The sequence below is a fragment of the Podarcis vaucheri genome, assembly GCF_965113315.1.
Source record: "Podarcis vaucheri genome assembly, chromosome: 14".
NCBI lineage: Eukaryota > Metazoa > Chordata > Lepidosauria > Squamata > Lacertidae > Podarcis > Podarcis vaucheri.
The window spans coordinates 53,971,204-53,988,299 of record NC_138752.1 but is presented as its reverse complement, the minus strand read 5'-3'; the positions used below and the strand labels follow the sequence as shown (position 1 = coordinate 53,988,299).

Sequence of the window (17,096 nt, the reverse complement as noted above, 5' to 3'; positions counted from 1 at the left end):
GCTTCGGAGGAGGTCCGAGGACAGTGGGGAAGACGCGCTGCGCTTCCCCGCTGTCCCGGATATTTCCCTATGGGCTGTCGTCTTGCGAAGCAAGCCCATAGGGAAATTCGTCTTGCGAAGCGCCTCCAAAATGGAAAACCCTTTCGTCTAGCGGGTTTTCCGTCTTGCGAGGCGTTCGTCTCGCGAGGTACCACTGTACACAGAGAGAGAGAGAGAGAGAGTCTGTAGATTTTCAAAGTCTGGAGGTGTGTAAATGCCTGGTGGAATCTTGAAAGTCAGAGCAGGGGTTGTTTGTTCATTTGCAATATTTCTAGACTGCCTTTCAACATCTCGTTGCCTTCCCAATTTCAGTATATTGGGGGGTGGGGGGTGGAGAGCAGAATCCCTCTTGCCCCTCCCCTGTGACTAGCAAAAGCCAAATAAACAGAGAATCAGCTGTTCTTGATGGTGCAAGATTATGATTGTTTCACCAGAGAACCTTTAATTGCAGTTTCAAAGCGCCAAGGACATACTGTCCTGGGAGTGGCTGAACTTAATTACGGATAAGGTCCCTGCAGAATGTCTTGCTGCCCCCTGCTAGCTCAGAACAGAGTTCTGCTGTGCTAAATTTAAGCAGTTGGATTGGAATAACATTTGCAAGAATGTGATTTATTTATTTTCTGCAGAATTTCTTCTGCCTGAGGCACAATTTATTGAATTAGGCTTACCTCTCCTTGGGATTTTTGCTCCCAGGATGCCCTAAACCAACGCCTCTGGCAGTGCCCCCTGTTCCTTTGCTGCAACAGCTGCCAGCCAGCTCTCTATTGACAAAATAATTGGGGATTCAGGTACGTAGCTATGTTGGTCTGACGCAGTTGAAATATATATACAAATTGTCCAGTAGCACCTTAGATAAAGGTAAAGGTACCCCTGACTGTTAGGTCCAGTCGTAGACGACTCTGGGGTTGCGTGCTCATCTTGCTAGATTGTCCGAGCGAGCCGCCATTGTCCGCAGACAGCTTCCGGGTCATGTGGCCAGCATGACTAAGCCGCTTCTGGCAAACCAGAGCAGCGCACGGAAACGCCATTTACCTTCCCGCTGGAGTGGTACCTATTTATCTACTAGCACTTGACATGCTTTCAAACTGCTAGGTTGGCAGGAGCAGGGACTGAGCAACGGGAGCTCACCCCGTTGCGGGGATTCGAACTGCTGACCTTCTGATCGGCAAGCCCTAGGCTCTGAAGAAGTGTGCCCAAGAGTGGCTGGAAAAAGAAAGAGGCAAAGGATGAAATCAAAATTGCACGCAAGGACGCCGTTCTGTGTAACAACCACAAAAAGTGCTATGGGCTTTTCTCCACTGGGGATTTCTAAGTAGAGGGGGCATCTCCATCTGTCAGAGATGCTATAGTTGAGGTTCCTGAATTGCAGGGGTTTGGACTCAATGACCCTTCAGGGATACCCCACAACTCTTTATTTACAGTGGTAACTTGATTCTCAAACTTAATCCGTTCCAGAAATCTGTTCCAAAACCAAAGCGTTCCAAAACCAAGGTGCGTTTTCCCATAGAAGGGAATGCACAACGGATCAATCCGTTCCAGACTTTTAAAAACAACCCCTAAAACAGCAATTTAACATGAATTTTACCATCTAACGAGACCATTGATCCATAAAATGAAAGCAACAATCAATGTACTGTACTGTAAAATAAATAAGGCAACATTGTAATGATAAAAATTAAAATTACTTTTTTTTCTTACCTGCACTGATGATAGTCGTTGTTTGGATGGGGGGCTTTTATCCATTTCCACAGTCACACAATCCATCAATCTGTAGCTGCGCTTGGTTCCACACAGTCACAAAAACAAACTAACCGAAAAAGCCTTAAAAACGCAAAATAAATAGCAAAAACAAAAGTGCCAAACTTAATCTGTTCCGGAAGTCCGTTTATCTTCCGAAATGTTCAAAAACCAAGGCGCGGCTTCTGATTGGTGCAGGCACCCTGGAAACAATAGCCGACAGCCGCATTGGATGTTTGACTTCCAAAAAACTATCGAAAACTGGGACACTTCTGGGTTTTCGGCGTTTGAGAACCAAGGTATCACTTTATATGATTCTACGGCTGTAACAAGACTATATTGACAAGGAGATGATCTTTGCGATCAAGTAAGACAAAATACCGTTGCAATTGCAAAGTGTGGATTTCAGCAAGGGTCCAACGCAACTATTCTATGCCTCTAGCCTTTACCTTCCTTTTGCCCTCAACTTTGCAGAAACACAGAGCGATGTCTCCACGACTTCCCATCCCGCCGGAGGTACCGAATGTCGTAAATAACCGCCGCGCCTTTGTTTTTAGGAACTCTCTAGCCACAGCCCTCCCGTCACTCTTACTGGTTGCCACCAAAGTGCCAGATCCCAAGGGGAATCTACAGTTTGTCTCCCGTGACCCTGCGAGGGAAGGTAAAGGGAGATCTGGTCACCAACTATTTTCTATCTGGCTTCCAGACTGAGCAAATCCTTGCTGCTCTCCGAAGACTCTGAGGCTGGCGAAGGAACCAGGAAAAGGCACAGGGGCCTCATCCTTGAAGAGGACGATGCGGAGAGCAGGAGCGGGAAGGTGAGAGGACGGAATCGCAGCTGGGATGAGCAGGACGTGCTGGCAAACTTCTCCAACGAGGTTGGTAGTTAATAATTTTTATTATTATTTAAACCCCGTCTATCCGTCTCGGTTGCCTCAGTCACTCTGGGTGGCTTCCAGCACATACAACAACAAAACGTGAAACAATTAAAATTTCCCTATTCAAGGCTGCCTTCAGATATCTTCTAAAAGTCAGATAATTGTTTATTTCCTTGAAATCAGCTGGGAGGGCGTTCCACAGGGTGGGTGCCACTACCGAGAAGGCCCTCTGCCTGGTTCCCTGTAACCTCGCTTCTCACAGGGAGGGAACCGCCAGAAGGCCCACGGAGCTGGACCTCAGTGTCTGGGCAGAACGATGGGGGTGGAGACGCTCCTTCAGGTATACTGGACCGAGGCCATTTAGGGCTTTAAAGGTCAGCACCAAGACTTTGAATTGTGCTCGGAAACGTACTGGGAGCCAATGCAGGTCTTTCAAGACCGGTGTTATATGGTCTCGGCGGCCGCTCCCAGTCACCAGTCTAGCTGCCGCATTCTGGATTAGTTGTAGTTTCCGGGTCACCTTCAAAGGTAGCCCCACGTAGAGCGCATTGCAGTAGTCCAAGCGGGAGATAACTAGAGCATGCACCACTCTGGCAAGGCAGTCTACAGACAGGGAGGGTCTCATCCTGTGTACCAGGTGGAGCTGGACACAGAACTGACCTGCACCTCCATGGACAGCTGTGAGTCCAAAATGACTCCCAGGCTGCACACCTGGTTCTTCAAGGGTATAGTTACCCGGCTCAGGACCAGGGAAGACAAGGCTCCTTGCTGACTATTACCCATCTTCCCTGGCGAAGTGTAGATGTTCTCAGGCCATGTGGGTTTTTGGGCGAGGTCCAGTAGCAGTGGCAGGTGCCATGCATGAGCCGTGCCCAAGTACATGCCCCCAAATTCCTCGTGATGCTCTTTTGTCCCATGACCGACATCTAAGGGTTCCTCAGTGAGGAAAGGTTGTCCCAAAGGCAGAAATTTCAAAAGTGACCTCAGTGTAGTCAGAAGGGCCAAACCGGAGACATCTGTGCCACGAATTCACCTGTGCCCCGTTGCGTTTCCTCCTTTTTTCCGCCAGCTGAAGATTAAGAAGAAGAAGCTGGCGTCCGAACAGGAGCAGCTGGTGAGCAAGCTTGACAAAGCGCTGTCCCTCGGCAGGCACAGCAAGCTGAAATCCCCTTTTAAGTTTGCCGACGGCTTGGCGGGGAGGCCGAGAAATGGCGGCTGTTACGGCGGCAGATACGCGGCCTTGCTGGGCAGGGACGAGAAGAGGAGCTTGGCCGACACGCTGAGCTACTCGCTGAAAGACCCCAAAGAAGGTAAAAACAAAATGGCTGTCAAAATGAAGAAGATGGAGGTGGGGCTAAAGCTCAAGGGGCACCTGAAGGCATCCATTTCACCCGCAATATCTGAAGCTAGCAGTTATTCGTACAGTAAGTAAAATGGCTATTTCTGCTCTTCCTCAGCTGTTGCGTTTCTGATGGGCTTTGCAAAGGTTTAACCCTGCTTCATCCAACCTGCTGCCCTCTGGATGTTTTTGGACGGCCGCCCCCTTGACCCATGGTGGCTGGGGCTGATGGGAGCTGGAGTCCATCAGCCTTTGGAGGGCAGCAGGCTAGGGAATATTGGATCAACTTCTCTGGGCTCACAGTGGCAGTGACAGAGCCCTGCTTCACCACGGGGTTGTGGGCAAATAGATCGAGGGACGATCAGACCAGAGGGATCTTAGAAAGGAGTTCCACCAGGTTGTCCGGTGGATTTCCGTTCAGCATTTGGCACGCTGGAGAGATCTGTGAATGGCGATCGGCCGCCATCTTGCCTTTGGACCTGCACTAATGGGGATCCGTGGTGAGAGACAAAGGCTGTTTTCCGTCTCTGCCTGTGTGCTTCTCAGAGCATGGTGGGCAGGGCGAGAGAGATCTTTAGGCTGATCCCACAATCCGTGCCGCGTGGGACCAACGGCTCTCCAAATGTCGTTGGACTCCAGCTCCAAGCAGCTCCAGCCACGCAGGGCCCAACAGTGACATGACAGAAATTTAGGGAATAGTGCCTGGCAAGGAGAAAGAGGACAAGGAACTGATTTCTCCCTCTCTCATAACCCTAAAACATTCAACGAAGCTGAGCGTTGGAAGATTCAGGACAGAGAAAAGGAAGCCTTTCCTCATGCAGTGCAGTTAAACTGTGGAACTCCTTCCCACAGGACGCAGGGATGGCCACCAGTTTGGACAGCTTTAAAAGAGGATCGGACAAATTCACGGAGGGGAGAGGGCTCTTGATGGCTACTAGCCACTGGCTGGAAACCACAGGAGGGGAGAGTTGCACCCTGATGGCCAGTTTCCCACAGGCGCCTGCTTGGCCGCTGTGAGAACAGGATTCTGGACGATGTGGGCCAGGGTCCTCCTCCAGCCGGGTCTTTTGACGTTCTTCATATTGAGAGGTGGTGGCCGTTGGAGTCCCACAATGTCCTCAGGGCCACAAATTCCCGATTGCTGCCCTTTTGAATTCTGTAGACTCTTCTTCTACAGCGGGACCTTGGTTGTTGAATGTAATCCGTTCCGGAAGACCGCTCGACTTCCGAAATGTTTGACAACTGAGGATCAAAGGGCTGTTGGCAAAATCCATTGGAAAAAATGGAGAAACGCGCATCGGAAGCCGTTTGACTTCTGAAGACCGTTCGAAAATGGAAGCATTCATTTCCGGGTTGTCGGTGTCCGGGTGCCGAAATGTTCGGCTTCCGAAGCGCTCAGCAGCCGAGGTTCCGCTGTATAGGTGAAGGAGAAGTTCCTTGCTTACAAATATACTGCCTAAAGATTCATACATTGCTGGGCTGGGGCGGTTTCCTCTTCAAACTCTCTGAATCCCACACCATTCCAGTACCTCCACGTGAATTGTTTGAGAAAATGGCGCATCGACCACCATTTGCACGTGAAAGAACCATGCAGTGTCCCCACGTGGTGGTTTTTCACAGAAATTACTAGAACGGTGTGGGATACAGTTGTGTGTAGCATCAACACAACTCCCTCAGCAATCTAGGAGCCAAGCGTTGGTCCTGAAGAACATTTTGCTTCACACCCGCAACAGATAGGTAGTCAAGGTTCTCCTTGCCTTCTCCAATGGCGTGCAGCCAAACGGAAGCGAGGAATAATAATTTTACTATTTATACCTCGCCCGTCTGTCTGGGCTGCCCCAGCCAATCGGGGCGGCTGGTGGTTTCCTTCTCCCTCTGCAAATTATTCTGTCACCTTGTTTTGAACACCCCACCAAATTAATTACGTTGGCTGCAGATACAGACTCTGAGGAAGACGACGGATCCCTGAAGGACGAGTGGTCTTCTCACGGCTCCAGAACAAGACCCCCCAGCCTGTATGGTGTGGTGGCCCCCAAGAGTGGCCGCATCGCCGGAGGAGGCCTCAGGGCAGCAGCCAAGAAGGGCATCTGTGCCGCCAGGACTCTCAAATCTAAACTGGCCGCCACGGCAAGCAGGAAGCCGCAGTTTTGCTTGCTGCCCGGAGAGGGGTCTTCCTTCAGCGATTCTTCAGAGGACTCGTTCGATCAAGGTTACTAGATTATAACAAACCAAACAAAGCGTCCGTGTTTGAGTGAATGAGGGGCGTGTTGGCAGCAGGGAGAGGGGCTCCGGCCGGCCATCTGGGTCCTCATGGTGCTTTTGTTGGTATTCTTTTTTGCCAAACAACAACATCTGCTTTTGCCTCTAGCTCTTATTATTATTATTATTATTACAGTGGTACCTTGGTTCTCAGACTTAATCCGTTCTGGAAGTCCGTTCCAAAACCAAAGCGTTCCAAAACCAAGGCGCGCTTTCCCATAGAAAGTAATGCAAAATGGGTGAATCTGCTCCAGACTTTTAAAAGCACCCCCCCCAAACAGCAATTGAACATGAATTTTACTGTCTAACGAGACCATGGATCCATGAAATGAAAGCAATCCACAATGTCCTGCAGTCACACAATCAGTAGCTGAACTGGGTTCCACACTGTCACAAAAATTAAAAAGAGCCCCAAAAACAAACAAACATGCAAAATAAATAGCAAAGACCTCAGCGTAACACTCAAAATGGAAGTGCGGCACTCAAAATGGAGCACGTTTGGCTTCCGGAAAAAGTTTGCAAACCGGAACACTTGCTTCTGGGTTTGCAGCGTTCGGGTTCCAAGTTGTTTGAGTACCAAGGCGTTTGAGAACCAAGGTACCCCTGTATTTTATTACTGACTCACCCTTCTAAGAGTTCTAAGATCCCTTCTAGCGTTTAGCCTTTGCTGTCCACCCCGACCCTTCCCAAATCTGTTCCTTTCCTTTTTTTTAACCCTCCATCTCTTGCCGCCATCGCTGTTGTTGTATGTGGTTCTTTGCTTTTTTTTGCATGTGTTAGAGGTCTTGGGGGGGGGAGGTTTGTAACTTAGATGCCACGTTGTGTGGGAGTGCCCCCTCGATGTCTGTACTGCAATTTGGTACCAAGCTTTCTATTAAAAGTATCCAGTTTGTATTTAACTAAACCAGTCTGCCTCGTCTCTCTTGCTGCATCTCTCGCTAGTGGGGGGGGGGTTAGTTTGCTGCTTCTTCACCCCATTCCGCTGTCCCTTCATCGCTCCCGATGTCTTAGCACCAAAGAAAAAGAGAGAATTAACAAAATTGTGGCGTTCTTTGTATTATTCAAATATCCCTGGCTTGCAGATTCTCTGAAGGTGCTTTGTTTTCCAGGAGGAAAAGCACATTATGCATCAATTTCTCCCCCCCCCCACCAACTCCAAAACACAGCTTGTCATGTTCTGCACAGATTATTCCATAGTGGGCTGTTTCCCCAGCCTCCCCCCCCCGCAAATTCACTTTTATAAAGGAAGAAAGACGTAGCTTGGGAAAAGAAAAAAGGAATGATTAAGCTTAGTAATTTTTGCTTCTAAAAATGGCTTAATTCTATAAAATGAAACCGATTTTTCTTTGTCAGTTCCAATTGGGCTCTAATAATTTTAAGGCTTCCCTCCACCCCTATTAATTCTGCTTTTTGAAAATTAAATAAATAAAGCAGGTTATGAATATTTCAGACCTTGCAACAAATGTACAGGAGCAAAGGAATTACTTAATATGAGATCAGGGTAGAGGGAGAGATCTGAATGCAATGCCTTGGGGGGGAAACAGGAATTTTATTAGTGCCCTTTGCCCCTTGGCAAAGAGGGAGGGAGGGAGGGAGGGAAGGAAGGAAGGAAGGAAGGAAGGAAGGAAGGAAGGAAGGAAAAGAAAGAAAAAGGGGTGAAAGGAGAAATGTTTGGGACTAGGCTGCTAAACCACAAGGGTCCCTGCCCCCTCTTCTTCCCGATTTTAGAGTAACTCATTCAATAATTGTAACAGGGAAAGGTCATTGGAGAGAGACCTCAATTTTGGATCCCTCAAGGACCAGCAAGAGGGAAGAGGGAGATGCAGAATGCATCTGTTACCTTCAAAGTAAAGACTTTACCTGATGAGCTGGGTTCAAATCCTACTTGTGGTCATTGAGTGGTTATTTTTGGCACTGGATCTTCCTTTTAATCCAGTTCTGCTGCCTCCCGCACCCTAGCTGTCAACGTTTCCCTTTTTTTAAGGGAAATCCCCTTATTCCGAATAGGATTCCTCACAAGAAAAGGGAAAAGTTGACAGCTGTGACCCCCACCCTCAACCCAAGTTTGCTCACTTCTGGAATAGAAAACTATAAAATGGGGTTGCAGAAACATGAAATCAGTGGCAGCGTTGAAGAACCATAATTTTTTTTTTAAAAAAAAGCAATTGAGAGAAAAGATGGAATCCAAGGGGGAGGGCTTTCCAGTAAAGATATCTAACGTAACTTCTATTAAGCTGCAATCCTTTGCACCCTTACCTGAAAGTAAGCGCCACTGACTACAAGGGGAATGGCTTTTAAGTAAGTGTGCCTTGGCTCGCACTGTAAATGTTCCTTCCTGTTCTGTATTTTAGAACTAGCCTGCCTTCTTGCCCCATTAGCTGTATTTCTGCAAGGCTTTTTAGAGTAAACCTCGAACCTTGAAGAAATCTATTCCCTCCTTTAAAAAAAGAAAGAAATTTTGTTTAATCTTTGCTCTGGAGGATCAAATAGAGAATTTGCTCTAAAGCAGGCATCACCCAAACTCAGCCCTCCAGATGTTTTGGGACTACAACTCCCATCATCCCTAGCTAACAGGACCAGCGGTCAGGGATGATGGGAGTTGTAGTCCCAAAACATCTGGAGGGCCGAGTTTGGGGGTGGCTGCTCTAAAGTGTCAAAAAAATAATAATTCCCTGTTTTCCTTTTACTTCTTTGCCCCCAAACTTTTTCCTGGCTAGGGTTTTGGGGGGGAACGAGAGATGAAGAGAGATGACTCCTCGCCACCACCAAAATAACAACAATAATAAAAGTTTGGTGTTGGTTCCGTGATGAAAACAGAAATGTGCATTATTGGCGTAATCTTGGTGGGGAGGGGAGGGAGGGAGGGAAGAGCGCTTTACGATGAGGGATATTTGGGTAGTGGCATTTCTAATGGCTTTCCCTGATTTTACTAAAACCATGAATTAACCTCAGCTTTTCTAGCATTGCTCGCTTTCTCCTTGCAGCCCCTCTGCCCCTGACCCCTCCCCATGACGCTTTCCATGTCTGTGTCGGTCCCTCGCATTTGTTCTCGCGCTCCGCTCAAGAGGCAAAGCGATTGGCTTGGAGCAGGGCAGGCACTCTGCAGCGAAAGGTCCCTAAACCGTGTTATGTAGGTAGGCAAAAAACGCTTTTGTTCCCCCCCTTTTGACGTCCTCTTTGAACCTCGGCAGCCTCGTGGTCTTTTCAGTTTTCGATGACAAAAACGCTGAAATTTTCTGGTTCCCCCTCCCGGTCCCTCTCTTCCATAAAAAGTTAAGCGTGCCCATTTCGATTGCCGCAAGGAACTTTTGCGAACAGCCAGCTGTTTCTTGCTGAGGGCTCCAGAAAAAAAATGACAATTATCGGGGAGTGGGTTATTATCTGTTGCGAACGTTTCCACCCGAGGCAACGTGAGAATGGAGAAAGTTTTTCGGGAACAAAGGATATCCCTCGAGGGAAAACACGAGACCTCCTTTGCCGGCCTCGTTTTCTACGCCCCTCGGAAGTTTCCTACTTACCCAACGCACAAAAATTGAGTGAGGATTTCTGCTTCCCCGCCCTTTGAACGAGAAGTAGGCCGCTGCCCTAAAAAAAGATGAACTCCAGTTGCGCCGACTTCTTCGCTTGGAAAGTAGGTCGGTGCCTGCAAGGCGGAAACTCAGCTTCTGGCAGAGGAGCTCTGTGGCCGTGTTTGCATGTCACAACAGAATCACAGAATTGTGGCGGTGGAAGAGACACCAAGGGTCATCTAGCCCACCCCGCTGCGGAACTCGCACCCATGACCCAATGAGCTTCATTATGGCCAAATAGGGGAGATTTGAACCCTGGTGTCTCCCAGGCCCTAGTCTGACCCTCTAACCTCTGCACCACACTTGCCTGTAATTATCACTGTATTTTTCGCTCTATAAGACGCACCAGGCCACAAGACGCACCTAGTTTTTGGAGGAGGAAAACAAGAAAAAAAATATATTCTGAATCTCAGAAGCCAGAACAGTGAGACGGATCGCTGCTCAGTGAAAGCAGCGATCCCTCTTGCTGTTCTGGCTTCTGTGATAGTTGCACAGCCTGCATTCATTCCATAAGACGCACACACATTTCCCCTTACTTTTTAGGAGGGAAAAAGTGAGTCTTATAGAGCAAAAAATACGGTATATTATAGTAAATATTGCGTCACTCCTAGAGACAAAATAATAATAGCAATGCCACCATCTGAAACAGAGTTAATAATATAATAACAGTGGTGATTGATTATTATTATTATTGTTGCTGATGGGAAGTCTATTTCTGGAGTTGGCAGTATGTAAACGCAAATGGAAAAATAACGGAGGCTTGTTATGCCTTCTGCAAATGCGTGTAAGACTCTGAAAGGAAAACCCCAAAGTTACTGGAATTTGGACCGGCCAATTTAAAACCAGATGTGGAGGACCCCATAGCTGTCTAACGTCTGCCTGCACTTAGCCAGCTTTGTACACTGCAAGTCTGCTTGGCTCTGTGATGAAACCGTCCTGTCTTTGCTGCGATATCGATGCCAAATTAATCTTCCGTGTGCATTGCTCGCCCTCCGCTCCCCTCATCCCGCACCCCTTGTTGCATTTATGTGGTGACTTAACAAATGTCTGTCTGTTGCTTGGCCAAACTTTCGCTTCCCTTATTTTTGCTGCTCTGTCGGGGGGGGGGGTGGGGTTATCAAAAGCGGATTTTGGTCGTGATGGTACCGCAAAAAAAAGGCGTCCTCTTAATCTCATTAACGAGGGTGACTTTTAGCACATCTATGTGTTACGTTGACTTTTTAGCTTATTTTACAGCGGCTCTTAGCTACCCTGAGGATCCTTTTTGGGATACAATGCTGTCGGCCACTTGCTGGAGATGCTGTAGCTGTGGGTTGGGATAGATGGCCATTGGGGGGTTCCCTTTCCAGTGCTGGTTTCTATTTTAGAATGCGGATGTGGGGTGTAAATAACAAAGATAGATCAACGTCCAGGATACTTCCATAAAGTTTTGGGCCACTCACTCAGCAATCCAGTGTGTGTGTGTGTGTGTGTGTGTGTGTAGATAAGCCTTACTAAAATAAACTCCCAGTTTGTATCATTTGAAATCCACACTAAGCGAGCAGTTTTGGAGGTGCAGCTGTCCTGTAAGCTTTCGGCAGCAGCGAAGAAACTCAACGCAGGTCACTCACAACTTGGCGCAGCGGTTAAAATTTAAATCACTAGTCATTAAGACTTGATTTAAATCATTATTATTATTTTACAGAAAGACTCATCCTTGCTGATATAATCTTAATATTTACAACCAGATGAAGGTTTCATTTTTGGAGTAATAAATTTTCAGAGTAGTTTTTACAGTTCCGTCAAAAATTACTGATGTGGTTATACTATTAGAAATACATAGACCGATAATAATGAAATTATTGAGAGGTTTAATACGTTAGCTGTTTTTGTTTGGACAAACTTTTCTGCTGCGCTTTATTGGAAGGAGAAAAATAATCCTTAATAACAATGTAAACAATTTATTTAACTGAAACGATAACATTATAGCGTATGTATCCATGTTTGTTAACTGATGTGGTTAAACAATTATTAAATTCATGGGGGGGGAGGGCAGTGTTAGCCCAGAATTGTTGGCCTTCTCTTGCCCTATAGCTCCTTGCGAGTCTCCTGTCTCTACTGAGCCCCTCTTCTAGCAAATAAATAATAATAATAATAATAATAATAATAATAATAATAATAATAGTAATAATAATTTATTTATACCCCACCCATCTGTCTGGGCTCCCCCAGCCACTCTGGGCAGCTTCCAACAAAATATTAAAATACAGAAATAGGTGGGCAGTTTTTGGGAAATGGCCCTCTGGGCCACAGTGGTGAGCCAAAATCGGCCTGAGGTCTTAGAGGTCCTTCACTCTGTTCTGTAAATCTCACTGATTCAAGGATGGAGCTGGGTGCTCTGCATTTCTGCCCCCATATGCCTAACCATTCCTCAAACCTCGCGTTTCTCAAACTTGGGTCTTGTTGGGCTACAACTCCCACCATCCCTAGCCAGCAGAACCAGCTGCCAGGGATGATGAGAACCGCGGTCCGAAAAGAGCCGGCAATGCAGAGGCAACAACCTAACGCTGAACCTTCTGTGGCCTGAGAGCTTGCAAGATGGGTGGCTGCTGTGATCTGCTGAGAGGCTGCTTGGCTGCGCCACGCTTCAGATTGGTAACGCCATCTTGTCTTCTACCAGATTCCAGCTCGGAAGAGGAGGAGGAAGAAGAGGAGGAGGAAGCGGGGGACTATGGAGTGGGGAACAGCGCCAGGCTTTCGTCCCCCGCCTTGGATGAGAGCGGCTTGGGGCTTCTGGCGAGGTTTGCGGCCAGCGCCCTCCCCAGCCCCATCATCCCACCCTCTCTTTCCATCGTCCAGCTGGAAGCCAAGCAGAAAGCCAAGAAGAAGGAAGAGAGGCAGAGCTTGATGGGTGAGTTTGCATTGATGGGTCAGGCTCAGTTCTGGCGCTCCGAACTAATCCCCGCGCTCTGCAGATGCTCAGAGGCACCGCACTCTTCAGCTCTAAGCGCCTGTATGTCTTTTGCACTGCGCTCTGGGTGTTGGCTTCAAGTTCCTAGGAGACAGGCACCCCCAAACGTGGCCCTCCAGATGTTTTGGGACTACAGTTCCCATCATCCCTGACCACTGCTCCAGTTAGCTAGGGATGATGGGAGTTGTAGTCCCAAAACAACTGGAGAGCCAAGTTTGGGGATGCCTGCTAGGAGAACACTAAACAGAACCCACAAGTTTAAAATTTGTTCTTCCTCCAACCTGAATAATAATACTAATAATACTAATAATAATAATAATAAATTTATATCCCACCCATCTGGCCGGGTTTCCCCAGCCACTCAGGGTGGCTCCCAACAGAATATTTAAAAACATGATAAAACATTAAAAACTTCCCTAAACAGATGTCTTCAGATGTCTTCTAAAAGTCAGATAGTTGTATCCTTGACATCTGATGGGAGGGCGTTCCACAGGGTGGGTGCCACTACCGAAAAGGCCCTCTGCCTGGCTCCCTGTAACCTCACTTCTCGCAGAAGGCCCTCGGAGCTGGACCTCAGGGTCTGGCAAAACGATGGGGGTGGAGACGCTTCTTCAGGTATACAGGACCGAGGCCATTTAGGGCTTTCAAGGTCAGCACCAACACATTATTGTGCTTGGAAATGTACTGGGAGCCAACATAGGTCTTTAAGGACTGGTGTTATGTGGTCTCAGGGCTGCTCCCAGTCACCAGTCTGGCTGCCACATTCTGGATCAGTTGTAGTTTCTGAGTCACCTTCAAAGGTAGTCCCACATAAAGTGCATTGCAGTAGTCCAAGCGGGAGATAACCAGAGCATGCACCATTCTGGCGAGACAGTCCACGGGCAGGTAGAGTCTTAGCCTGCGTACCAGGTGGAGCTGGTAGACAGCTGCCCTGGATACAGAATTGACCTGCACCTCCATGGACAGCAGTGAGTCCAAAATGACTCCCAGGCTGCGCACCTGGTCCTTCAGGGGCACAGTTGCCCCCAAACCTGCCCGCCTCCTGTCCCCCAAAACAGTACTTCTGACTTGTAAGGATTCAACCTCAATCTCTTTGCCGCCATCCATCCTCCAACCGCCTCCAGGCACTCACACAGGACCTTCACCGCCTTCACTGGTTCTGATTTGAAAGAGAAGTAGAGCTTGGCTGGACAGAATGACCTTCAACTGGCCAACCAGGACCTCCAGTTAAAGAGGGTGGGATGAAGGTCTTCCATAAATCCTGGTGGCAGTAAGAGGAAACCCAGGACATATCTAGATGGGCCAGTGGTCTGACCCAGGGCAGGGCTCATTCCTACATTAACCTATCCTGTTTTAAAGGTAAAGGGACCCCTTGTAGCCATTAGGTCCAGTTGTGGACGACTCTGGGGTTGTGGCGCTCATCTCGCTTTATTGGCCGAGGGAGCCTGCGTACAGCTTCTGGGTCATGTGACCAGCATGACTAAGCCGCTTCTGGCTAACCAGAGCAGCGCACGGAAACGCCGTTTACCTTCCCGCCGGAGCGGTACCTATTTATCTACTTGCACTTGACGTGCTTTTGAACTGCTAGGTGGGCAGGAGCAGGGACTGAGCAACGGGAGCTCACCCCGTCGCGGGGATTCGAGCCGCCAACCTTCTGATCGGCAAGTCCTAGGCTCTGTGGTTTAACCCACAGCGCCACCCGCATCCCATCCTGGTTTAGGGCTATGCAAAAGTCCGGGGATGAATCCTGGGACAGGGGAGCTGGGCTGGAGAGGCGGCCCCATCTGGCAACAGCTCACCACCGCCTGTCTGGGGCTTCCTCCATGAATAATGGAAATTTCACTTTTTCAAATTCCCTCGTGTGCCCGTGGCTGGATAAGTCCCCCCAGGGCAACATCTTTCGAAGGCAGGCAGCTCTGCAAAAAGGCTCCATTTATAGTCCCCCTTTATTAATATGTATTAAATGATAATGGAATTATAGCGGAATTTGGAATGGGAAAGGACGCCTGCCTTATTTTTAGCCTCTCGCTTCCCGCTGCTCTATCTTTGCACATCTCCCTCCGTTGCAAGGAGATAGAAACCTGGGTTTGGTCTGAGATGCTCTCCTGTGGCATCTCAATGTCCCCAAAGGTATATAGGTGTGGCAAAGGCCCTAAAGGGGGATTAAAGGGGGATGGAGAAGGAGGTTGTGGGTGCAAGGGGGTCTTACCTCCTCCCTCCTTTTCCAGCTGCTCCATTCTGTTCTCCATTCTGTCCCTGGTTTTCAGTTTCCATCATCTCAACACTCAGATCAACATTCAATAACCACAGAGCAATAACCCAGGGCTATTTCAGGGGTAATTTTGATGATTATGGAATGTATTTCTGTCCTTCCTTTCTCTCCGGTTCCAGGTGGCCCCTACAACAATAGGGCCTGTTGAATTTTTCACTTTCAAATTGCAAAAAAGTGAGGGGTACAAAAAAGTCAGAACATGGGAATTCATAGTATATTTTGGTTAAGTTAATATAAGTTAGTCTTGCTTGGTAAGTAAATGCTTGTAAAATTGCACACAAATCATTAAAAACGATTGCCAGGTGCTTGCAGTCATATATTAATATTATTGACATATTATTAAACTATATTAAACTACCAACATATTATTAAACTATATTGAACTATAAAAATAGATAGTTGTTGTTGTTGTTGTTGTTGTTGTTATATTTTTTGAAGTAATTTTTTGAAATAATTTTTATTTTACAAATATCATTTTAAAACAAAACCAATTACCTATCCATATAAATACCTATCTCTGAATCTTGAGACTTCCCCCCATCCTCTCCATGGCTCTTAATGTTGACATTTACAACTGCATTATTATTCTATTATCCACATGATAAAATCCATCTAAATTGTCCATAGTCTTTGTTACCTTACAAGTGTGATTACAATCCTGCTAATGTTTTCATCTGCTTACAATGGTCTCCTAAGTAAAATTCTCCCCATTCTTTTCTAAAAGTTTTTGTCCTCTTGGTTTCTGAGCCTTCCAGTTAGTTTTGCCATTTCAACATAGTCCATCAACTATTATTTTGACTTCAGCAAAGGCACACATCTCTTTGTATTGGAAATACCCCATTTCCGAACGATTTTTTAAAAAAAGATTTTGGATACAGCAGTGATGTATAAATGGACTTACCATAACTGTGCAAGGGCAAACATTTTGCAAGCAAACAGATTTGTGGGGAAATGGATTATTCAGTTACACCTGCATCTTCCTCCTCCCTTCTTATTGATTACCTGCCCTTCACCCTAAGGCCCTGAATTGTTCACCTTCATTTGGTGATCAGGAAGCTTCAGCCCCCAGATCCTTCAGTGTCCGGCTTCTTAACCGGAAGATTAAATTATGCAGAAATGTGCGGGTTTGAATTCTTCATACGGATTGCAAAATTCATTTTTTTTTTTCATAATCAAGGACAGCTTGGCACAGATTCCCCCCTCCCTCTTTTTTAAAGCCTTTATAATAATTACAATTGAGTAATGTTCAGGGAAGTTTTGTGGGTGTTTTTTTGACGTTAATAATTTTTATTAAATTTTTCTTTTACAAATTCACCATCCCAAACAATATTCACAAATTTCAACTTTTTGGACTTCCACCAGCTTTTCCACCAATCATCCATATTTTCTATTTTAATACATTTTCTAATATTATATTGCCATTTAATATATCCTTTTCAGATCTACTTCTTTTTTACAATACATCTTTAACTCTCACAAAACCTCTTTAAATCCTACTAGTGTTGTCTGTTCATCACATATGCTTTTCAGGTAATCTGTAAACTTTCCCCAGTCCTCAATGAACCTGTGATCACGTTGGTATCTAATCTTCCCAGTCAGTTTATCCAGTTCTGCATAGTCCGTAAGTTTCATTCTCCATTCTTCAAGGGTCGGTAACTCCTCTTGTTTCCATTTTTGGGCCATTAATATTCTTGCCGCTGTTACTGCGTATTGGAAAAGTTTATAATCCCTTCTATTTATCTCTCTTCCAGTTATTCCCAACAAAAAGGCTTCTGGTTTCTTTACAAATGTGTATTTAAACATCTTTTTTAACTCATTATATATCATTTCCCAGAAACCCTTTTTCTTACATTCCCACCACATATGGAAAAAATATCCTTCTTTTTCTTTACATTTCCAACACTTATTACATATGTTCAGGGAAGTTTTTAATGTGTGACATTTTAGTGTATTTTTGGTCTCTGTGGAAGCCGCCCAGAGTGGCTTTTGAAACCCAGCCAGATGGGTGGGGTACAAATAATAAATTATTATTATTATTATTATTACCTAATGC

General features: G+C 46.5%; 1 protein-coding gene across 3 annotated transcripts in view; it reads left to right on the top strand.

The window, feature by feature from the left end:
* Positions 1 to 17,096, top strand: part of TNRC18 (trinucleotide repeat containing 18) — a 128,049-nt gene that overhangs the window by 86,582 nt on the left and 24,371 nt on the right. For all 3 annotated transcript variants that reach the window (XM_082199562.1, XM_082199561.1, XM_082199560.1), the window contains 4 exons: positions 2,483 to 2,654; positions 3,724 to 4,078; positions 5,930 to 6,202; positions 12,481 to 12,711. In XM_082199562.1, coding sequence (XP_082055688.1) covers positions 2,483 to 2,654; positions 3,724 to 4,078; positions 5,930 to 6,202; positions 12,481 to 12,711 — 1,031 coding nt within the window. The remainder of the gene's footprint in view (positions 1 to 2,482; positions 2,655 to 3,723; positions 4,079 to 5,929; positions 6,203 to 12,480; positions 12,712 to 17,096) is intronic.